Source organism: Peromyscus leucopus, chromosome 12 (genome assembly GCF_004664715.2).
Source record: "Peromyscus leucopus breed LL Stock chromosome 12, UCI_PerLeu_2.1, whole genome shotgun sequence".
NCBI classification, from domain to species: domain Eukaryota; kingdom Metazoa; phylum Chordata; class Mammalia; order Rodentia; family Cricetidae; genus Peromyscus; species Peromyscus leucopus.
Genome location: NC_051073.1, coordinates 81,984,529 through 82,009,067, shown reverse-complemented (window position 1 = coordinate 82,009,067; position 24,539 = coordinate 81,984,529). Strand labels below are relative to the sequence as shown.

Genomic DNA, 24,539 nt, shown 5'->3' with positions numbered 1-24,539 from the left:
GAGTAAAAGATCGGGAACTTCAGATGCAAGTATAACCAACAGAATGCAAGAGATGGAAGAGAGGATCTCTGGCATTGAAGATACAGTAGAAGAAATAGATTCATCAGTCAAAGAAAACACTAAAGCCAACAAAGTCATGAACCAAAATGTCCAAGAAATTTGGGACACCATGAAAAGACCAAACCTACAAATTATAGGCATAGAAGAAGGTGAAGAATACCAACTCAAAGGCACAGAAAATATATTCAACAAAATCATAGAAGAAAACTTTCCCAACTTAAAGAAGGAAATGCCTATGAAGATACAAGAAGCCTATAGAACACCAAACAGACTAGACCCCCCCAAAAAAGTCCCCTCGACACATAATAATTAAACAACTAAATGTACAGAATAAAGAAAGAATATTAAGAGCAGCAAAGGAAAAAGGCCAAGTGACCCATAAAGGCAAACCCATCAGAATAATACCCGATTTCTCAATGGAGACTTTGAAAACCAGAAGGACCTGGACAGATGTAATGCAGACACGAAGAGACCATGGATGTCAGCCCAGACTAATATACCCAGCAAAACTTTCAATCATCATAGATGGAATGAACAAGACATTCCAAGACAAAGCCAGATTCAAACAATACTTATCCACAAACCCAGCCCTACAGAAAGCATTAGAAAGAAAATTACAACCGAAGGAAGTCAGATACACACTCGAAAACACAGGCAATAGATAAAGCCACAGCAGTAAACCCCAAAGAAGAGAAGTACACACATGCTACCACAAAAAATAACAGGGACGAACAATTACTGGTCATTAATATCCCTTAATATCAACGGACTTAATTCACCTATAAAAAGACATAGGCTTACAGAATGGATACGAAAGCAAGACCCATCTTTCTGCTGCATACAAGAAACACATCTCAAATTCAAAGACAGACACTACCTAAGAATAAAAGGCTGGGAAAAGACTTTCCAATCAAATGGTCTTAAGAAACAAGCGGGGGTAGCCATCCTGATATCCAACAAAATAGACTTCAAACTAAAATCAATCAAAAGAGATCAAGAAGGGCATTACATACTCATCACAGGAAAGATCCACCAAGATGAAGTTTCAATTCTGAACATTTATGCCCCAAACACAAGGGCACCCACATATGTAAAAGAAACATTACTAAAGCTTAAACCACATATAAAACCCCACACATTAATAGTGGGAGATCTCAACATCCCACTTTCACCACTGGACAGATCTCCCAAATCGAAACTTAACAGAGAAATAAAGGACTTAACTGATGTCATGACCCAAATGGACCTAATAGATATCTACAGAACATTCCATGCTAACAAAAAAGAATATACCTTCTTCTCAGCACCCCATGGAACTTTCTCCAAAATCGACCACATACTTGGCCACAAAGCAAATCTCAACAGATACAAAACAATTGGAATAACCTCCTGTGTTCTATCAGACCACCATGGTTTAAAGTTAGATTTCAACAACAACAAAAACTATAGAAAACCTACAATCTCATGGAAGCTGAATAATGCTCAACTGAATCACCAATGGGTTAAGGAAGAAATAAAAAAAGAAATTAAAGACTTCCTAGAGATCAACGAAAATGAAGACACCACATACCCAAACTTATGGGACACTATGAAAGCAGTGCTAAGAAGGAAATTCATAGCACTAAATGCCCACATAAAGAAGTTGGAGAAATCTCACACTAGTGACTTAACATCACACCTGAAAGCTCTAGAACAAGAAGAAGCAAAGTCTCCCAGGAAGAATAGATGCCAGGAAATTATCAAAGTGAGAGGTGAAATTAATAAAATAGAAACTAAGAGAATAATACAAAAAATTAATGAAACAAAGAGTTGGTTCTTTGAGAAAAATCAACAAGATAGACAAGCTCTTATCCAAATTAACCAAAAGTCAGAGAGAGAGAATCCAAATCAACAAAATCAGAAATGAAAAGGGAGATATAACAACAGATATTGAGGAAATCCAGAGAATTATCAGGTCATATTTCAAAAACTTCTACTCCACAAAACTGGAAAACCTAAAAGAAATGGACAATTTTCTGGATAGGTACCACATACCTAAGTTAAATCAAGACCAGATGAACTATTTAAATAGTCCAATAACCCCTAAGGAAATAGAAACAGTCATTAAAAGTCTCCCAACCAAAAAAAGCCCAGGACCAGATAGATGGTTTCAGCGCAGAATTCTACCAGATCTTCAAAGAAGAGTTAATACCAATACTCTCTAAATTGTTCCACATAATAGAAACAGAAGGGACATTACCAAACTCCTTCTGTGAGGCTACAATAACTCTGATTCCCAAACCAAACAAGGATACAACAAAGAAAGAGAACTACAGACCGATCTCCCTCATGAACATTGATGCAAAAATACTCAATAAAATACCGGCAAACAGACTCCAAGAACACATCAGAACAATTATCCACCATGATCAAGTAGGCTTCATCCCAGGGATGCAAGGATGGTTCAACATACGCAAGTCTGTCAATGTAATACACCATATAAACAAACTAAAAGAAAAAAAACACATGATCATCTCACTAGATGCAGAAAAGGCATTTGACAAAATCCAACACCCCTTCATGATAATAGTCTTGGAGCGATCAGGAATACAGGGAACATACCTAAACATAATAAAGGCAATTTACAGCAAGCCAACAGACAACATCAAATTAAATGGAGAGAAACTCAAAGCAATTCCACTAAAATCAGGAACGAGGCACGGCTGCCCACTCTCCCCATACTTATTCAATATAGTACTTGAAGTTCTAGCCAGAGCAATAAGACAACATAAGGAGATTAAGGGGATACAAATTGGAAAGGAAAAAGTCAAGCTTTCCCTATTTGCAGATGACATGATAGTATACTTGAGTGACCCCAAAGATTCCACCCAGGAACTGATAAAGCTTATAAACACCTTCAGCAACATAGCAGGATACAAGATCAACTCAAAAAAATCAGTAGTGGCCGGGCGGTGGTGGCGCACGCCTTTAATCCCAGCACTCGGGAGGCAGAGCCAGGCGGATCTCTGTGAGTTCGAGGCCAGCCTGGGCTACCAAGTGAGTTCCAGGAAAGGCACAAAGCTACACAGAGAAACCCTGTCTCGAAAAAACCAAAAAAAAAAAAAAAAAAAAAAAAAATCAGTAGCAACGGGCTGGAAAGATGGCTCGGAGGTTAAGAGCACTGATTGATCTTCCAGAGGTCCTGAGTTCAATTCCCAGCAACCACATGGCTCACAACCATCTGTAGTGAGATCTGGTGCCCTCTTCTGGCATGTAGGTGTACATGTAAGCAGAACACTGTATGCATAATAAATAAACCTTAAAAAAAAAGAAAAAAGAAAAACAAATCAGTAGCCCTCCTATATACAATGGACAAAGAAGCTGAGAAGGAAATCAGAGATACATCACCCTTTACAATAGCCACAAATGACATAAAATACCTTGGGTAACACTAACCAAGCAAGTGAAGGACCTATATGACAAGAACTTTAAGTCCCTGAAAAAAGAAATTGAAGATGTCAGAAAATGGAAAGATCTCCAATGCTCATGGATAGGCAGGACCAACATAGTAAAAATGGAGATTTTACCAAAAGCAATCTACAGATTCAATGCAATCCTCATCAAAATACCAACACAATTCTTCACAGACCTGGAAAGAATAATACTCAACTTCATATGGAAAAACAAAAAACCCAGGATAGCCAAAAGAATCCTGTACAATAAAACAACCTCTGGAGGCATCACAATCCCTGACTTCAAGCTCTACTATAGAGCTACAGTAATAAAAACAGCTTGGTATTGGCATAAAAACCGACATGTGGACCAATGGAATTGAATTGAAGACCCTGACATTAACCCATACACCTATGAACATATAATTTTTGACAAAGAAGCCAAAAGTGTTCAATGGAAAAAAGAAAGCATCTTCAACAAATGGTGCTGGCATAACTGGATATCAACATGTAGAAGGCTGCAAATAGATCCATATCTGTCACCGTGCACAAAACTTAAGTCCAAGTGGATCAAAGACCTCAACATAAATCCAGCTACTTTGAACCTGCTAGAAGAGAAAGTAGGAAGTAGTCTTGAACGCATTGGCATAGGAGATCACTTCCTAAATATAACACCAGTAGCACAGGCACTGAGACAAACAATCAATCAATGGGACCTCTTGAAACTGAGAAGCTTTTGTAGAGCAAAGGATACAGTCAACAAGGCAAAGCGACAGCCTACAGAATGGGAAAAGATCTTCACCAACCCCACATGTGACAGAGGACTGATATCCAGAATATATAAGGAACTCAAGAAATTCGACATCAAAAAGACCAACAGTCCAATTAAAAAATGGGCTATAGAACTAAACAGAGAATTCTCAACAGAGGAAACTCAAATGGCTGAAAGACATTTAAGGAATTGCTCAACATCCCTAATCATCAGGGAAATGCAAATCAAAACAACTCTGAGATACCACCTTACGCCTGTCAGAATGGCTAAGATAAAAAACACTGAGGACACTTTATGCTGGAGAGGATGTGGAACTCGGGGAACTCTCCTCCACTGCTGGTGGGAATGCAAGCTTGTACAACCACTTTGGAAATCAATATGGCGCTTCCTTAGAAAATTGGGAATCAATCTCCCCCAAGATCCAGCTATACCACTCTTGGGCATATACCCAAGGAATGCTCAATCATACCACAAGAGCACTTGCTCAGCTATGTTTTTATCAGCATTGTTTGTAATAGCCAAAACCTGGAAACAACCTAGATGCCCTTCAACTGAAGAATGGATAAATAAATTGTGGCACATATACACAATGGAATACTACTCAACAGAGAAAAGCAATGACATCATGAGGTTTGCAGGCAAATGGATGGATCTAGAAAAAAATCATCCTGAGTGAGGTAACCCAGACTCAGAAAGACAAATATGGTATGTACTCAATCATAGGAGGATACTAGATGTGGAACAAGGATGACTGGACTGCTACTCACATCATCAGTGAGGCTACCTGTAAAACAGGACCCCAAGAAAGACACGGGGATCACCCAATGACGGAGAAATGGATGAGATCTACATGAACAGCCTGGACATGAGTGGGAGCAATGAACGGCGAGGGTCGAGGGAAAGAGAGCGGGAGATCCCACCTGGATCAAGAACAGAGAGGGAGAACAAGGAATAGGAGACCATGGTAAATGAAGACCACATGAGAAAAGGAAGAAACAAAGTGCTAAAGAGGCCCACAGAAATCCACAAAGATACCCCCACAAAAGACTGCTGGCAATGGCCGAGAGACAGCCGGGATTGACCTACTCTGGTGATGGGATGGCCAAACACCCTAATAGTTGTGCCAGAAACCCCATCCAAGCACTGAGGAATCTGGATGCAGACATCCACGGCTAGGCCTCCGGGTAGAGCGCTGGGAGTCTAATTAGCGAGAAAGAGGAGGGTTTATATGAGCGAGAATTGTTGAAACCAAGGTTGGATAAATCACAGGGACAAATAGCCAAACGAATGGAAACACATGAACTATGAGCCAAAGGCTGAGGGGCCCCCAACTGGATCAGGCCCTCTGAATAGGTGAGACAGTTGATTGGCTTGATCTGTTTGGGAGGCATCTAGGCAGTGGTACCAGGTCCTGGACTTGCTGCATGAGATAGCTGTTTGAAACCTGGGACTTATACAGGGATGCTTGGCTCAATCTGGGAGAAGGGGACTGGACCTGCTTGGACTGAGTCTATCAGGTCGATCTCAGTCCTCGGGGGTGGCCTTGATCTGGAGGTGGTGGGAATTGGGGGTGGGCTGGGGGGAAAGGGAGGGGGGCAGGAAGTGGGAGAACAAGGGAATCTGTGGCTGTTAGGTAGAACTGAATAGTATTGTAAAATAAAATTTAAAAAAAAAAAAAAAGAAACTATAAGGAAATGTCCTACTCCACTACCTAGAGGAATTAACCCAAAGGGTCTCAGGATCAGGATGTAGCTCTCAACTACTTCTCCAGCACCATGTCTGTCTGCTGCCATGATCCCCAACATGATAATGGACTAAACCTCTGAAACTATAAGCAAGCCCCCATTCATTTAAATGCTTTCTTTACTAAGAGTTGCTTTTGGCTATGGTGCCTCTTCACACCAATACAATAGTGACTAGGACACACCAGAAACCTTTTAAGTCTTGAAAGCCTGTGATTATTTTTTTTTCCCCCAAGACAGTGTTTCTCTGTGTAATAGCCCACCTGTCACAGAACTTGCTTTGTAGAACAGGCTGGTCATGAACACAGAGATCTGCCTGCCTCTGCCTCCCCAAGTGCTGAGATTATTAAAGGCATGTACCACCACCGCCTGGCAAGGCTGTAGTTATTAAGTCAACACCCTAACTTCTTTGTCCATTTAGAGTACTTGTCATGACATAGTAATTCTTTTCTATCAAGATTCTTGAAGCCGGAGTAGTGTGTCCAAGGTGTAGTCAGACCTTTCCATCGTGACAGCCAGCTCCCCAGTAATGACACAGAGACTTATTAATTATAAAAGTTCAGCTATTGCTTAGGCTTGTTATAACAGGTCTTACAACTTAAATTAACCCATTTCTATTAATCTATATATTGCCACGTGGCTTCTAGTTTTACCTGTCCCCCAGGATGCCTTGCTCCCTCTGTGGCTCCTGGCGACCCTGCCTTTCATCCTCCTAGCATCCTATTTGACTGACCTGCCTATACCTCCTGCCTAGCTAATGGCTGGTTAGCTTTTTATTAAACCAGTAAGAAGGTGCTGTGGCAAATATATGTCTCCATAGTGTACAAAAGTATTTTATAACACCAAGGTAAAACTTGAGCTAGACATGGCTAGGTAAGTTTCAGTTCCAGTCAGAACATAATGAACTCTAGCTCCTGTTTTGGGACTTTAGACAAGTTATGAGGTTTCTCATGCCCTCATCTTCTGATGACCTGATTCCTAGGTAAAGGTGACACATGGAAGCCATCTTCTACATAGGAACTCATACCAATGTACACAAATGGATAGGTAGATGGCCTCTGGTGATGTCCCAACTCAATTATTTCTTCCTTTGAAATATAGCATTTCAATTTCAACATCTCAATGCTATATATAAGTATTCATTTTTAGATCTATGAACACTTCCAGTGAGAACTGATTACAAGTTACACTAAAGTCTAATTCATATAATTCAAATGGTTTGGAGATTTAGTGTAGAAATATTTACATAGATTTAAAGCTACAATGGTTTTGAGAATAGTGATTGCAAGGCTCTAAAAAGACTAATGCAAATTCGTTACATCTTGTTTTGTTTTATAGCCTATAAAGTACCTTTATGACTCAAAGAATATAGTATTTAGTAAAGTTCTGCTCTTAATGAGAAACAGTGTTAAACAACCAAGTATTACTTTTTCTATCATTTATTTAGGAAATAGTTTTACATATTAGGAAAAAGTAGAAGCCAATTTGGAATTTATCAATTTTCAATCATATTGTTCTAGGAACAGTTATGGGGGTAAGTTTCTACAAATTAAGTTAAATCCAGGTGCTATAAAAGGTATAAAATCCCTAGCCCATCATCACATCACAATAAAGGATGTATCCTGGCCATCTGTTACCTCCAATCACAAAATTCTCCACACAATGAGGACATAGCTTGCATATTTACCATGGGTGTCACCCTTAGCTTCATTCCCAGCACTGCAATACAACAAAAGCAAAGCTCCCATTAGAAAACCTTCTCCAAACTGGACTTGGACTCAGTGTACAAAGAGATGCTTAAAAATTAAAGTGGCACATCAAAAAAGTAACCTCTACTGTATATGTTGGTAATTTAAAATGTAAAAACAAAGAAAGTAGAAACATACATTTACTAAAAAACACAATGCAAGATAAAAAATTTTTATGTGGTGTAATGAATACTGCCTTTCAAACTCTATTTACATCAGTGACAACAGCAGCTGACTGTAGACCAAGAGCCACACAGCTCAGAGCAAGCGGACAGTTTTCCCAGTCACTGTTAAGAAGTCATCATCAGCCAAAGCACGCAGGGCTTCTTCAAACATATCTTTGGTAATTGCCTAGGAAACAAAAATGTCACACACTGAGTCCTTCCTGTTAGACACACAAATGTTAAACTACCACTCAGAGTCTGTCTTTTTGGTGGTTGTAGACAATTCACTTTGCTAAATTACACTTTTTATACGCTGTATTTATTTTGTGTTCCCATGTGTGTTGGGGGTGAGGGCTGGTACATAACTGGAGGTCAAAGGCCAACTTGCCAAAGTCAGTTCACTCCTTCCACAAGAGTCCCAGGAATAGAACTCAGGTCATCAGGCTTAGTGGCAGGTACCTCCTTTACCCACTGAGCCATCTCACCAACCCCAGTTGAACACATTTTTTTAAGCTGTCAATTAGGGATGGCAAATGTTTCTTCAGAGGATCAGGTGTGCACTGTCCTTTCTAAGCTCTGCCATCATGCAATATAGTCAAGGGAAAGTAAAGAAGTGTTATAAAAACAAAGCAAAGCAAAAAACAAACAGACCTTCACTTCAACCCATAGTTTTTTTCACTAATAATTCATCTTTAATTAATTGTAAAAGGCCATACAAATATTACATTGCTAAAACAAATCTAAACTCTAAGCAAGTACACTAAAATATTAATTATGTATTTTTTTTTTTTCTTTGAGACAGGGTTTCTCTGTGTTGTTTTGGTGCCTGTCCTGGATCTTGCTCTATAGACTAGTCTGGCCTCAAACTCACAGAGATCCACCTGGATCTGCCTCCTGAGTGCTGGGATTAAAGGCGTGCGCCACCACCACCCAGAGATTATGTATTTCTTGATGATGTGTTTATGGAAGAGGTGATCTTATTCTTCCCATTTTTTTCACCTTGAGACAGGGTTTCTCTGTGTAACAGCCCTGGTTGTCATGGAACTCACTTAGTAGACCAGGCTGGCCTCGAAATAGAAATCCTACCTCTGCCTCCCAAGTGCGGGATTAAAAGTGTGCGTCACCACCACCCAGTGGCTATCTATCTTATTCTTATTTACATTTATTACTTACACATATATAAACACTTACTGTGTCAGACTGTCCCCGGATATCCTCAAAAAGTTGTTGGTATTTTAAAGCTGGTGTTTTACCCTTAGATAAAATAAGTTTCCTCAATGCTTCTGCTAATTCTTCTTTTCGTTTACGAGAAGTGGCACTCATCCCTATTTCAAAAAGAAATCATTGAAAATATTTCTGCCATGAGGAAGTGAAATGTTACAGATTCCCACAAACATTCCCTCAGTAGTATTGCCAAAAAAGTTAGAAGAGCCAAGTGCCAGAGCATATTCAAGAACATGAGTTTTGTTATTTCAATTACTTTATGTATCAATAGCTACTTGCCACTGAAAGCCTACATGAACTGTGTAGCAAGTATATTTATGCTTACTAGGAGACCAAATTCTTTTTGAGACAGGGCCTTACTATGCTGCCTCAGTTTGTCTAGAATTCCTGAGCCCAAGTGACCTTCTTCCCCGAGCCTTCTGCACAGCTGGGACTAGAGGTGAGCAATGTGCATGCCTTATTCTCCCTTGAAATGGATTTTAATAAGTACCAAGACACCAGAGGAAACAGAATCCCTTTTGATTTTAAGTCTTTTCCTTCAAAGCAAGTAACAAACCTGTAGTAAGAATAGATATATCCACAATGCCAGTGCGGGGGTCAGTTGCAGACTGCTTTAGGGCCTCCCGGTGAAGGCGTTTTGCCTCTTCCACATCAATTGCTTCAACTTTGTCTGAAAATCTTACTTTAGCATGAGCTTCTGCTAAGCGAATTAATGACTCTAGCTGTCGAGGGTAAGCAGAAACCATTCCCCGGCTACTACCGATCTTCCTCATGTTCACATAAGCCTAGAGAAGGTAGAAACAACATAAAAGTCACTGCTGACAAGAACCTTCAGTTTCATGGCTGACCTTGAATAGTTAGGGTTCTATGAAATAACTGAAGGCCTCTCTGTCTGCAGGGTACAGTTACTCTAGGTAGTTACGAATTGGCTCTAGGCTGTGGATTTGAAACTCATTAAGGCTTGGTTAGACTCTTACACACAAACAGAAACGTAGAAACCTAGAGGACTGTTACATCAATGTATGGTGATATCAGGAATATTTGACAGTAAGACTTCTTGGAGACATCTGTATAGGTAGGCATGAAGAGGAGAGATTAAAAGGCTGCTAGTATAAACTTAGAAGAATGCATGTCTAGACCCCCATAGGTATAATCCCCAACACCAAACACACATACCCCCCCAGACAGAAAGAACACACACACAGCAACAACCACAACAAAGGAAACAGTGGCAAAGGAAAGGAATATATCAGAGAGCCTGTAGGAAAAGGCTTGGCAAATGTCTGTCCATAAGACCCATTCTACAAGGCATATAAAGATGACTGAGGATATACTGTTTCAAAGAGAATTCGTTTTGCATGTAGTTTCATTTATTTCATGGTACAAATGAAAAAAAAAAAATCACATATCATCTGTAACCATCATTGAGCCTTTTGGAACATAGCTAGGATATAAACCCATCAAAGCACATGCCATTTCACAATACAGCCCAAACAAGCCCTAGTACATTCCTGCCCATATTGTAAGTATGTGTGAATCTAAATTACCACAGACTCTACTTTTTAAAAACAAGCAAAGAAGAGAAACAGGTAGCTCATCTAGAGTTACAAACTGTTTCTTAGGCCTGGTTACCTCAATCAGAGCCTGGCTGGCCTCCTCACTCAGCCGGGGCATGATAGTACTATGTGCATATGCAATGTAGTCTTTCAGCACTGCCATGTCTAGGAACTCCTCCTCTACTTGCTCTTCACTTTGGTAGTACAGTGAAACCAGGTGATGAGCCAGACGCCGATCATATGCCTCATCCTGAGGGTCCAGCATGAGGAAAATAAGATCAAACCTGACAAGACAGAGGAAAAACACTGTCTTCTTAGTTGAGACACCAACATATCTATAAGTAGGACTTAGAAGGTGTTTAAGTCATTCATTGACTGTACTGTATAGGAACTCACAGAGGGCTGCCACATCACCTGCCTAGGTAAGAGCAAAGTCAGAGAATTAAGTCTTTTCTTTAATTCAGAGGAGCAAGTATTTTTGGGTAAAAGTACCTTCAACTTGTCTGAGAATAACTGTTTCATAAGGAGTGTACTTCTGGGATAGAGCACTTGCCTAACACATGAGAGGCCTTTTATTAAATCCCTAGCACCACCAGAAACAAAACAAATTTAGTATAATTAACATAAACCTTGCCAAAAGGTCTGACCAACCAAATCTGAATTATTGTTTAAGGTTAGTAAGATATTGCTAACAGTTGCTGACTCTATTTTCTTTCCAATCTACTGCTGACAATTGTATGAATAAGCCAGCAGAAGCATTCATCGTACAGAAATGTTTTAGTACCTTGACAACAATGTATGTGGTAGTTGGATATTTTCAATGGTTGTTTTTTTAGGATTCCACTGAGACTCAATAGGATTTGCTGCTGCCAGGACAGACGTCCGTGCATTAAGTTGACAGATGATTCCAGCCTATCAGAGGAAGCACTGCAGTTAGAAGTCTTTTCCTGACTCCCACAAGGAAGACAACTATATTCATCTGACCTCTGGCTAATCCTCACTTGCTCAGCTGTTTCTTATTTCAAAGATTCTCACTGGTTTCAGTGCACACAGATGGCACTCTGTCCTTAGATTCATGCCTAGGACTGACCTTAGATATATGCATTCTGCAGCTGTATTTCTTTTTAATTAAATTTTATTCTATGCATTGGGTGTTTTGCCTAAATGAATGTGCATTACATGTGTGCTTAGTAACCTTGGAGGTCAGAAGAGAGCACTTGGAACTGGAGTTATAGATGACAGATGGTTGTGAGCCAAATGTAGGTGTTGGGAATCAAACCCAGGTTTTCTGGCCAAGCAACCATTGCTCTAATCCACCGAGCCAACACTCCAACCCCCTGCAGATGTGTTAACGTCTTCAAATCAAAAAGCAAACACTTGACACTGATAGTAACTTCAACACAAACTCGAGCTTATGAGCATAATAATATATTAGTGAATAAAAGCTAATGTAAGACAGAGGTTTCAATATAGAAGGTTAACTGAAACGTGTTGAGAAATACTGATCACTTTCTTAAAAGCAGATATTATCTGAGAGTCTGTAGTCACAGTGGACATCACCACTCACCTTTGCAATGGATAGAGTCTGTTGTTCCATGACTTCATGCAGTACAGACCTTGTACTTTCATTCATTTTGTCAAACTCATCAATGCAACATATGCCATTATCACTCAAGACAAGGGCACCTGTCTGTAGGACTAGCTGCCTGGTCTCAGGGTCTTTCATCACGTAGGCTGTGAGGCCAACTGCACTGGAGCCCTTTCCAGATGTGTACTGGCCCCTGGGGACCAGGTTGTATACATACTGCAGCAGCTGGGACTTGCTGGTACCAGGGTCACCACACAGAAGGATGTTGATCTCGGCACGGAATTTGCCCCTTCCAGTGTGACTGAAATCCTTCCTTGTTCCACCAAAGAGCTGAAGCAAGATTCCCTACAAAAAATGCATAAACACATCTAAACATTCATTTTGTAGAGTAATAACTTTATCTTATGTTTCAGAGGTACTTTTCTATTTTATAAGCTGAAGGTGTGACCAAAGCCATCTGAGAGTGCTCTGGTCACTCTAAATTATTCCTAACCAAAGTTTAAACCTAAGTAGACATGACATCATTCTAGGACTTAACCAGCATAACCTCTGTTCTGACCCCAAATAACCTCTTAGGTTTAGGGAAAAGAATGCACACAGCACAGAGATGAGTATATACACAACAAAATAGTAACATTCAACTAACAACTGAGGCAGAGGTCAGTGACTTGCTCTGTCACAGAGCAAACAGTTCTTATCTTTGGGAGATGGTAGCAATGGCAAATGAATTTTTTTAAAATACTCGATCCCAAAGAACTATAAATCTTAATATCAAGTTAAAAACTCCATTGTTACCTTCTTTATATCTTCATGTTCGTAAATGCTGGGAGCCAAGGCTGAAGCAAGTCGCTCATAAATGTCTGGTTTCCTGGAAAGTTCCTTAAGCAATTTCACACGTTTCTCTGAAAAAAGTTTCTGTTCTGCTTCTTCATCAAGGCCATGCAGGCGTTTTGCATCAGTTTTCCGATAGTGAATAACATCAATGTGGGTTTTATAGACAGACTTCACATTGCTCACTCTTGGATTGACTCGAATAGGTACTGCCCGATATATGCCTAAGAACATATACAGGAGACACAATTTTACCTTCCTGCTTCTCCTTCTGCAAGCTCAGTAGTCAGCACAGGCAATGTGCAGCACCGGGGAGCCCCATCTCACTTGAATATCCATTACCTGTTAGCCACCTAGGCAAAGGCCTACATTAAGAAAATCAAGAAACAGCCAAACTGGGAAGAAGCAGGTTCCTTTTCTTTTTAAAAAGATTTATTTATTTAATGTTCATTGGTATTTTGCCTGTATATATTCTGTGTGAGGGTGTCAGATCCCCTGGGACTGGAGTTGTGAGCTGCCATGTAAGTGCTGGGAATTGAACCTGAGTCCTCTGGAGGAGCAGTCATTGCTCTTACCTGCTGATCCATCTCTCCAGACCCAAGAAACAAGTTTTGATTTTTTGGTTTTTTGAGACAGGGTTTCTCTGTGTAATTTTTGTGCCTGTCCTGGATCTCACTCTGTAGACTAGGCTGGCCTCGAACTCCGAGATCCACCTGGCTCTGCCTCCTGAGTGCTGGGATTAAAGGCAGGCACTACCACTGCCCGGCAAGAAACAAGCTCTTAAGAACAGATCCAAAATCACATTTGTATCCATCTGTTCTGTATGAACTTAAGGAACTATCTGTGCATAACTACTTGGTACACAATTGTTCTAGGTGCAAAATGAAAGCAGGCTATTTGTGAAAAAAGGTTGCATCATGGTCATATTTAATACAGTAATGTCATTTCTCTAGGCTAAAAGATTTACTTAGTAATTGACTGGAACAAAATGCTAAATCCTACACCAAAAACTTGAGAAAATGAAAATCCTAAAAGCTCAAATCTTTTAACAGTAACAAATAGCAAAATAGTCTATTGACTCAAAGGTGAAGGAAAAAACGACAACTTAGGCTTCATACTAGGAACGAGATACTTTCTGATATCCTCTCACAAACCTAATTAAGGGCTGGAGACACAGCTAGCTCCCTAGCAGAGCATATTTACTCAGCATGTGCAAAGCTCTGGGCTTGATCCCTAGCACTGCATGCCAATCCAACCCTCACACCTGTGTTCCCAAAGAAAGTAATTCAGAGAGAAATTAAGTGATAAACAACATTTTAACTACTCGAATGCATACATTCTCTAAGAAGGAAAGTTGTTCTAAACTGGTATATCTGATGCTTTTCTTCTTTGGGTTTCAAACTAGCCCTGCACTCCACACTAATTCTGTTTCTGGCTGCTTTAAAACAAATCAAAGTTTCAACTTCTCAGTATGTGAGATGCCTGTGTGCATGTATTCATGTGTCAGGGTGGTGTGTGGAGGTCAGTGGCTGGCTTTGGGAGGTGGTTCTCTCCTTCCATCAGGTGGGACCCAGGGAAGGAACTCAGGTCATCAGATTTGCACAGCAAGTGTCACTTACCCAGGCCCTTTACTTTTGAGGGCTAAATCTGATCTCCCTCTCATTCTCACAGTACAGACCATGGTCCTTTAACAAGACAATGCAACTCTTATTTAAAACATAAAAGAAAACCAGTTTACAGAGCTAAAAAAAAGTACTCAGCAGGTAAAGGCACTTGCCACCAAGCCTTATGACCTGAGTTCCATCTTCAGGCTCCATGTAAGAAGAACAAGAGAACTGGCTCCCACAAGCTGTCCTCTGATACAAAATTTCAAAACAATAACAACAACAACAAAACAAACAAAAAAACCAAACACATAACATTTTAAAAACGCAAACCAGATTACACTTCACCCATAGAGTGATGTGGACTAGGGGATATTAATGATGTCTGAACTGGCCCAGTTTTGTTCCTCTAGGTACCAACTGCGATAGAGCACTGAAGATACAATGGTTGAAGAAAACAACCTACTGGATTAAATACCTTACCAAAGGTGTTAGGGCAATTGGGGGGCAAAACTGGGATTGCATGTCTCTCTTATGTTAGGGAAGAAATCCTGACTCACTGAGTAGCTGGGACAGACTCAAGAGTAAGTAAGCCCCAGACTCAAGAGCCAGGGATACTTGGGTTCAATTCCTAATGAAGAACAATGTTGTTCTTTGACCCATCACCCTTGACCAAATGCCTACATTTCTCCAAACTGGAAAGTCTGCCACACCCATATGACATTGAAAATCGGGCACTTTGTCATGAAGAGACAGCATTTAGCATGCTGCAACAACCAACAAGTCAGCAACTGCTTTCCCATATGGACAAAGTGCTCTGCCCTACTCTACCCATCAGTAACGTTAGTCCGTAGCTGTACATATAAGAGATAAGTAGAAAGGCATTCATGACTCCCATGTCCGTGCTCTGTCGCTGAGCTACTTACTGTTTGACTGAATCAAATCAACACTAACTACACCCTGAAGCTGTTCTTATGCATCAACATTACCAATCTGAGATACATACAAAGTTCTGAGAGATTTACACAGCAAGGGCCCACCAGAACATGAACTTAAAATCTGCATGAGAGAACTTACAGAGGTAGACCACAGCATCAACTGTCTTCTTGTTACAAACCTACATCCTTACCTGTGACATTCACTCTGTCCCCTGGCTGAACCTTGTCTACAAGATCATTGTGGGCAAAAAGAACAACAGTGTGAGGTGTCTGTCCAGCAGGCATGTCTTCAGGAGACTCTTGAAGTTTGATCTGAAGGAAGAATAGGAAAGAGAGAACTTCAGAAACAGAAATTACCATGCAAAATAAACAAAGCCATAAAAAAACCATAGCCCTTTGTACAGTGTAGACACAACAGTGTTTACAACGTAGCATATCAGTACTGAAGCATCAGTGTGCTCCAAATTCTAGTCATTAACAAAACCATGACTATCAAAGGCAAAGCGCTTAATTCCATTTAGGAAGGTTGAAGACAGACTGACAAATTAAATTTGGCTGAGGATTCAGACAGAGGCAGAACACAGGCAGCAGTGTGTTGGGGAACCTCAGTCTGGGTGCAGAGTGGCCACATACCATCTGCTTATCGGAGAACAGAGATCGGTTGTGGATCAGTGCCATGCTGTGGGTGGTGTGGCAGTGGGCACAAGTGCAGGGCTCTGCAATTCGGCCTCGGTCCATTTCCACACGGGTGGTATAGGCACACACTTGGCATTGGAAGAAGGCCTCCTGCATCTCAGGAATCAGCTGTGATGTCCTGATGACCATGCCACTGATGGTGATGAGCTGATCGATGTCTGTAAAGGGGAAAGAGGGTTGCTTGTCCACCAGCCTCTTCCCTCAGCCCACCAACCTGGGTCTGCCGCTAAGGCAGACTCTTAACTCAAGTAGAATTGTAGATGACCAATAGAGACACAGCATGCACTGTAAACAGGAATGGACAGCTGGTTGATATCCTCAGGACCAGCCTAGGATGTCCTTCCTATGTCCAGCCTTCTTTCCTCTCAACACCAGTATACTTCTGATCCTTTTTAATGTTTCTTTACTTTTTATTTATTTACTTATTAACAGTATGTGAATATGAACACATGCTTTCATGGTGCAAGTGTGGAGACCAAAGACAATTTATGAGAGTGAGTTCTCTCTTCTACTGTATGGGTCCTGTGGATCTAACTCAAGTGGTCAGGCTTGGCATCTTTACCCAATGAGCCATCTTGCTGGCCCACATCTGGCCCTTTCTTCCTTATGTGTCCCGTTTAGAGGATATCAACAGGTGAGAAACATGATGTGTAGATATATTTTGTCCCCCAGTCTCTCATATCACTTAAAGCCACCTGGAAAACCTAAATCTCAGGTAAAAAATTTTGGGCTGGAAATGCTGGGGTTAGGGATATACTTGTAATTTTAGCACTGGGGAGGAAAAAAAAAAACCAACTCAGAAGGACATTTAGGGCTCACTGGCCAGCCAGCTAGCCTACTTGCTGAGCCCTACTCAGTGAAAAACCCTTTTGTTTTTCAAAATAGTGCCTAAGAAATGATACCCTACATTTCCTCTGGCCTGCATAGCATGTGCTACAAGTAAATATATAATACACAAGAATGGCCTAGATTCTAGACCAGGACAACATGGGCAAAGTATATGACCCTGGTGATATCTTAAGCCTCTCTTTCACCTACAGAATGGAGCAAGGACACAGTTAAAGATGTCATCAATACATATCACGTCTATTTTTGTAGTCAGTGCCTACAGGTAAAAAAGCACTTTGCCTCTTAGCAGTCATCCATAAAACAAGTTTCTGTAACACGCTTTTTCTTTTTCTTTTTTACAGTCAGCACCATTAACTTTATCCCAGGCTTTATGCATGAGTTCTTTCTAAAGTATGGCATGCCCCCCCTTAAGGTCTCCAACATCTCACCAGAAAGGTGATGTAAAGAGCCGATTTTATAACAGAAAATTATGGTTCTTTAATAAATACTGAAAAGTCCTGCTCATGTTAATTGCTTATGTTATTTTGCTATGGAAGGTACTTTACAATCTTAGTATATTTATCTACAGAGGTATTTCTATTAATTCTATAAAACAATTACATTTCTATCTTTACACATGGAAAAACATCATTCTGCTCTATTTATATCACCATGGACTTTCCAGATTAGGATGCTAATGTCCCATAATTGAGCCACTGTCAGTCTAACTGAATTCATATGAAAAGAGCTTCCCTGATTTGCCTAAGTGGCAAAATCTTTCTCTTCTAAACATCTCCCTACTTATTTTGAAATAAAACCTAAATATTTTTTTTAAAAAACCTAAATTTTTTTTTAAATTAGTTTATTTATTGTATGCCCTGGTTGCAGTTTCTCCTCCCTCTTCTCTTCCCAGTCCCTCACCCTGCCCCCGATCTGTTCCCACCCTCAATGTACTTCTCACTTTCTGTTAGGAAAGGGCAGGTGTCCCATAAACATTAAGAAAGCATGACCTATCAAGTTTCAGTAAGACTAAGCACATCAGTCAGGCGGTGGTGGCACACGCTTTTAATCAGGGAGGCAGAGGCAGGCAGATCTCTGTGAGTTTGAGGCCAGGCTGGTCTACAGAGTGAGTTCCAGGCCAACCAGAGATACTCAGAGAAACCCTGTCTCAAAAAAAAGAAAAAAGAAAAAGAAAAAAAAAGGAAAAGAAACAAAAAACAAAAACGACTAAGCACCTCCTATGTACTAAGACTGGGCAAGGCAACCCAGACTGAGGAGTAAAAACCTACATTCTTCTTCGTCATTCCAAGTACTCTTGAACTAGGCTCTTTGATCCTAAACACTGTCTCCAGTGTCCCTGCTTCAGCCACCCACATATGCTATTGCTCACATGCAGCATTTTCTACCTTCATCCCTCCATTCTGCTATCTAGAAAGAATTCTGCCATATTCACTTTTCAAATCCTATCATCTAAATTTCTCTTTCACAACCAATTTTTCCTCTGCATGTCTAGGACTTTGTCCTTTTCCTACGGCACAGACACTTACCTCCTGCTTATGTTTTATTAGCTCCCAAGCTGGAATTCTTTAAGCTTAAAGTTGAGGATCATGTTCTGCATTTGTTTTATTATTATTATTATTATTATTATTATTATTATTATTATTATTATTACATGTATGTATGAGTGTGGGCACATATGTAAAATAGAGAACAGTTCTTAGGAGTCAATCCTCTCCTTCCCAAATAATCAGGTTTTCATAGCATTTGCTTCTATAGCTGAGCCACCTTGCTGGACTTCTGTATTTGTTTTCTTTAGTGACTAGGAAAGTGCATACCTACTAACTAGAGATTTACTGTATTTGAATAAATTCACTTTTGCAGGAGAGAATTATTTCTTTTATATCAGATATTTCAGTGAAGATAAAAAATGCACAATTAGTTCATAAAAGTATTCAGAATATACTTTTTCAACTTATAATTTAATGCTATCACTACTCACTACACAATTCTTGAGCTTTCTTTCCACATAAGGCATTTTCTACTAAATATATTACCTTCTGGATTCAGGTTTCTCATACTCTTTGTCTTCAGCGCATTAAAAGGTCTTACTTGAATCTGATGTTCTAAGATGGAGTCAGGATAACGTTCAAAGAAGATCTCATTGACAGCCATGTCAAAGGTTGGTATGACCTCCTGTAAATACAAATGTAGGGGGTAGGGGCTGAAGGAGTAACTCAGGCGTTGACAGCACTTGTTGCTCTGCCAGGACTCCAATTCAGGTCCCAGTACCCACATCAGATGGCTCATAAGCCCCCATAACTCCAGCTCCAGGGGTCAGAAGCCCAGAAATCAGGAGTTCAAGGTCATCTTCAACTACAAAGCTACCCTGGACATTACCCCTGCCTCAACAGCATTCAATTAATATCCCCTGAAAAAGAGGTAATTTACTTCAAGAAATCACTGGTAAGGTTCATTATTTTTAAGAAACACTACAATTAGTAAAGAAAAAAAAATCCTCCTCATTTTTAATGTAGTAAAACATGGTTTTCTTTAAGAAATATTCAACCTTTGGAAGTATATTTTTAACCTAAATATAAATTTGCTTGCTAGGAACATTCCTTGCAAACATTTACTGTAATGAGGCTCAAAGTCAATTCTTACCTGTGGGTAGGAGATGAGCTGTCTATACAAATTTTTGCCAAATGATTTTATGTGTTCACAGTTCACATTTAAAAATGGCTCCCCTGTAATATTAATCTGTAAAATATATGAACAAGTCATATTTCACTAAATTTATTATATCAAAACACAAAACTTCCACTTGTAAATCATATTTGATTACCTCTCCAAGTCGTTGCATGTACAAAGGTTGAGTAATATCTATGCCAACATTTTCTTCTTCTTTGGCCAGAGGATCAGTAAAACATTGAAGGAATCTCTTGACATGGAAAAAAAATATTAAGCTTAATGAACTTAGGAACATGTAATTATTATTAAAATGCAGAACGAGAGACCAGCAAGATGGCTCAGTAATTAAGGATACTTGCCTAGAAGCCTGATAACCTGAGTTCTAGCTCAAAACCCACAGAGCAGAAAGAACTAGACCCTGCAACTGGCCTCAAACTTCTACCTAAAAGCTGTGTATGGCATACCCCCCCCCCACCAAAAATGAATATATGAAAGAAAAAAATTTTGAGTATATGGCTATATGTACACATACATAGAAGTTCTTTTTTGGATTTGAGACATGGGTTTACTATAGAACCCAGGCTGGCCTTGAACTTCTGGCAACCCTCTTCCTCTATGCTAAGATTATAAGTGTTTACCACCTATTTTGGAGTGCTGGCACACACCTCTAATCATAGCAGAGAGGCAGAGGCAAGAGGATCTCTGAGTTCAAGGCCAGCCTGGTCTACAGAGTGAGTTCCAGTACAGCCAGAGCCATACAGAGAAACCATCTCAAAATACCAAAATCTAAAAAAGTATAAGTATGTTCTGCATGGCATAAATTATTTTTGAAGAATGAATTCTATCTAAGCCGCAAACAACCTGCTGCTATACATCATAGCTACCTACATACAGATTACCAATATTTTCTCCCAAAGTCTCAGGAATGAGTTTTAGTATATATACACATAAACTTACCTGAAAATTTTCTTTGCATGCCGCCACATTCACATCTGTTCCCCAAATCACGAGTTTTTGGCCTAGAGATTGTTCACTTGCTACTATGTCTTCTGCTGCTGTCTATAGAGAAACATATGACAGAAATATGTTAATGGAACTGCCTATTTTATGTCACCATCAGAGAGCTGGTTTATACTCACCCCGTCAGACTGCAGGTCCACCTGGAGACCCTTTCGTGCTGAGCCCAGGTCTGGCCTCTGCCTCACTGGTGTGCCTCTCACCCCACTTCTTGGGGTTCCTTCCACTCGAGAGCTGGGAGTGCCATATGTCAACGGTGAACTAACATCAAAGTCCAAGGGAATAGCTATAAAAACAACATATTCACCTTTACCACGAAAGCAATCCCTGTAGTACATCAAACCCCAAAATTAGCATGCTTGGTGTCTGCCAATCTAGACAGAATACTTATTGCAATCTTTCACAGCCGAAATGCAGTTCTACTATACTCACTAGGACTTAACATGTACTAATTCTGCCTCATTCCCAGCTGTTTCAGTGAAGAACCTATCAGCTTACACAGAAGAATGCTTAGGCATCATAACAACTGCTAAAGCGGCAAACCAGACAGTTGAAGAATTACCTCTATTACAGTATAGCCAACATCTGCAGAAACCCACCTGAAGAATGCATCTGAGGAGGGCTAGAAAACATGGTATTTTGTGCAGCGGGGCTCTGCAGGTCGGCTCCAGGTGAGGTGGGCATTGGCGGCAGCTCTCCAGTGGATGAATCTTCGCCTCTACGTCTCCGATTGGGAGATGACCTGCTTTCCTCACTTCTTACCGCTGTCAAACAAAACAAAACAAAGAGTATCAACGCGCATGCTCCGTCTTCCAGGATGTTCCTCTCAGGTATTCTTATTACTTAAAAAAATACAAAAAACTAGAACGGAGAGAATAGGCGTGGGCATTTTTAACCAACTGAACTGACCACACCAGACAGCCCGGGGAAGACCGCCCAGCCAGTCATCTGTATCTTGAGTGAACAGAGGCCACTATTTGCCCAGGCCCGTCAACCACGCACCAGGCTAGGAGGCCTCAGGACATTCCACGGTGCTGCGGGAAGCGACACGAGGCGGAAAGGGGAAGGTGAGGGAACTCACGCGTCTGGGTTGGGGTGGCTCGTCCGCGTCGGCTGCTGCGGCGGCTCGGGGTAGAAGCCGGAGATGACATGGTGCTGTGGTACCTACGCCACAAGGACAAGCTGGCTCTGAATCGTCCCAACACTCGGCTCCGGGTTAGCTGGAAAAGCGTGCACCAGGGTAAGTCAGGAAACTAGCGCCCACTCGGAGCAGCGTTCCGGGCCCGAACACAGAGCGGATTCCCGCCAGCCGCTCTGCCGTCACAGCACCCAGCGGCGCCCGGCCAATCACAGAGGCACGGGCACGTAGCTCCGCCTCCGGACGGCGCCACTGCGCGCCCTGGCCTGAGAGTGGGCGTGGCCTGAGAGGAGTTGCCCGGCCAATCACAGAGGCAGTGACGCGTCACTCCACTTCCGGAAAGCGCCAAAAGGAACCCACAGGGGAGTTCTAGGAGGCCGTCTCGGTGCTACAGCAGCGGCTTCACCCTGAGTGCCCCCCGCCTCGGATGGGCTGTCCTGCAGCGGGACCGCGCTTTGGCGGGAAATCCGTGCCGGGCTAGTCCTTCTTCCGCCTGAGGCGTGTTTACGTCTGAAGCGTCCCAAGCTCAGGTTACGCTCTTGTGCTACCTCGCTTGGTTAGAGTGGCGGGTTTATGTCTCCTTGATTTCCGAGGTGCACAAGTTAGGCGCTACATACCAGGAGGCCTGGGCGTGTGTGCGCTCACCCCCGCCTGCGGGAGTGTAAGGGAGCGTTCCCGCCGGGACTTCCAGGGCCTCGTGCTTGCGCGAAGCGGGTGCTGGCGTCATGGCGGATGAGGGAGCCGGCGTACGCGGCTGGCTACTGCAGCTGCAGGAGTTTCTGTCCGCGGCGGACCGCTGCAGCGCTGCTGGCGCCAGTTACCAGCTGATCCGTGGCCTGGGGCAGGAGTGCGTGCTGAGCACTAGCTCCGCAGTGCTGGGTGGGTATGGTCCCCGGGTGGCCTGCCTGTCAGAGGTCTCAGCGTTTCTCTGCCTTGGTGTAGCACGGTCGTGTGAAGTCTGCAGTCTGTGGATGTGTATACTGCTCTTTTCCTAGCATCTGAAGAAAGATGGCTTAAAGCCGGTGTTGGAAAATGACCCCCAAATTTGGCAGTCTTTTCTATCCAAAGTTGTAGGATAGTAAAAGAGAAAGTATTTTCATCTTAATCTCGCCTAAACCCGCGAGGACGTTTACAAAACCCTTTATTCGTTGCACTATATTTTCTGAATAATTGCAAAAAGTCATACTGTTCTTTTTACTTTTTTTTTTCTTTTTGTTGGAGTTAGAGACTTGCTATGTAGCCCAAGCTAGCCTGGAAACTGAGCTTTAACAAAGTTTTTAAACTGAGTTTTAGCAATGCCCTGCATGATAACTTAATTCTCTTTGTGGAAATGCCTTTTTTTTTTTTTTCAGCATTTTTGTTTCAGTTATTTTCTTTTGAGCTAGCCCTGGCTGGCCTCCAGCTGTGGTCTTCCTACCTTATTGACCTCTCCCCTTTTCTCCTAGTGCTAGGATTACAGGGGTGGGCTATATGGCCAGATAGTCTCCCCCTGCCCCTCTCCCCACCACGCTGTTTATTTGTGTGTGTGTCTGTCTGTCTCCAGATGTGCAGGTGACTGTTGATGCTAGTTGAGGGCATTAGATGCCCTTAGAACTGGAGTTACAGGTGGTTACACCAGACACAGGTGTTGGGAACTGAACTCTGGTCCTCTGGAAGAGTAGCAAGTGCTCTTATTGGTCCAGGTTCCCAGATAATGTTTTTATGTTTAAACTTGTGGGCTGGCAGCTCAGTGATGGAACATTTACCTGATAAGCATGAGGCCATAGGTTCAGTTTCTGGTATTACCACAAACAAATAAAAGAAAATTGATTATGTTGTGGGTAAAAACTGTGTTCCCTTCTTTTTTTTTTTTTTTACTACCATTTTATCATTTTATTTATTTATTTTTTATTTAAGAGTTCTTTTTTCACATTAGATACCAACCACAGTTCCCTCTCCCCTGCCTGCTGCTCCCACCCACCCTCCAATTTTCCTCCACCCAACCTCCTATCCAGTCCTCAGAGAGGGTAAGGCCTCCCAGGGGGAGTCAAGGAAGTCTGCCATATCAAGGCCAGGCAGGACCAAGCTGCTGCATCAAGGCTGAGCAAGGCATCCCTCCATGGGGAATGGGCTCCAAAAAGCCAGTTCGTGCACGGCTTCCCTTCTTAAACACAGACTGGCAAACCTTTTTATCTCATTGTGTACCAGTGTAAGGAAGTGAATGTGGTATTGTGGGTCTTTAGTCCTAGGCAGAGACAGGCAGATCTCTGAGTTCCAGGCCAGCTAGGGCTACAGAGTGAGACCCTGTTTTTGTTTTTGTTTTTGTTTTTTTTTTAACAAAAAGTAAACAAAACTTTGAATAAGACTCTGTATAGTAACTGTGTTGTCAAGGACCTAGTAATAATAGAGAAAATAGAATGTAAAAACATTAACATTTAATTGCTTTCTGTTTTCAGGACTTCAAGGTTAGAATTCATTTTTGTAGTGACCTCTTTGTTCTCAAGGCAGTTCCAACCTTATAAACATATTGAAAGA

At 41.5% G+C, this 24,539-nt stretch overlaps 2 protein-coding genes across 4 annotated transcripts in view; one reads left to right on the top strand and one right to left on the bottom strand.

Moving 5' to 3' along the window:
- Positions 1 to 7,426: 7,426 nt before the first annotated feature.
- On the bottom strand, positions 7,427 to 22,225 carry Mcm4 (minichromosome maintenance complex component 4). The gene is made up of 16 exons (XM_028893311.2): positions 21,969 to 22,225; positions 21,487 to 21,651; positions 21,010 to 21,173; positions 20,828 to 20,929; positions 20,025 to 20,120; positions 19,844 to 19,939; positions 19,237 to 19,375; positions 16,292 to 16,512; positions 15,850 to 15,970; positions 13,081 to 13,340; positions 12,265 to 12,630; positions 11,482 to 11,609; positions 10,774 to 10,981; positions 9,698 to 9,926; positions 9,109 to 9,242; positions 7,427 to 8,104 (listed from the first exon to the last, which is right to left on the bottom strand). The coding sequence occupies exons 1-16, from the start codon at positions 22,036 to 22,038 to the stop codon at positions 8,012 to 8,014; spliced, it is 2,592 nt and encodes an 863-aa protein (XP_028749144.1). The 5' UTR covers positions 22,039 to 22,225; the 3' UTR covers positions 7,427 to 8,011.
- A 192-nt stretch (positions 22,226 to 22,417) lies between these two features.
- The window catches only part of Prkdc (protein kinase, DNA-activated, catalytic subunit), a 237,550-nt gene continuing 235,428 nt past the window's right edge, over positions 22,418 to 24,539 (top strand). The window contains exon 1 of one of the 3 annotated variants that reach the window (XR_005092573.1): positions 22,418 to 22,904. Coding sequence is in view for 2 of the 3 variants with exons in the window: in XM_037209976.1 (XP_037065871.1) it covers positions 22,751 to 22,904 (154 nt within the window). In the remaining variant the exon portion in view is untranslated. The remainder of the gene's footprint in view (positions 22,905 to 24,539) is intronic. The other 2 variants (XM_037209976.1, XM_028893310.2) reach the window with 2 other exon arrangements.

Excerpts from the sequence above, each read along its gene's own strand:
- Mcm4 (XM_028893311.2), bottom strand. The coding sequence starts at position 22,038 with ATGTCATCTCCGGCTTCTACCCCGAGCCGCCGCAGCAGCCGACGCGGA. Across the intron at positions 20,930-21,009 it reads TGGACCTGCAGTCTGACGGG|ACAGCAGCAGAAGACATAGT; the intron begins GTGAGTATAAAC and ends GTTTCTCTATAG. Across the intron at positions 10,982-11,481 it reads CCACATACATTGTTGTCAAG|GTTTGATCTTATTTTCCTCA; the intron begins GTACTAAAACAT and ends CTGTCTTGTCAG.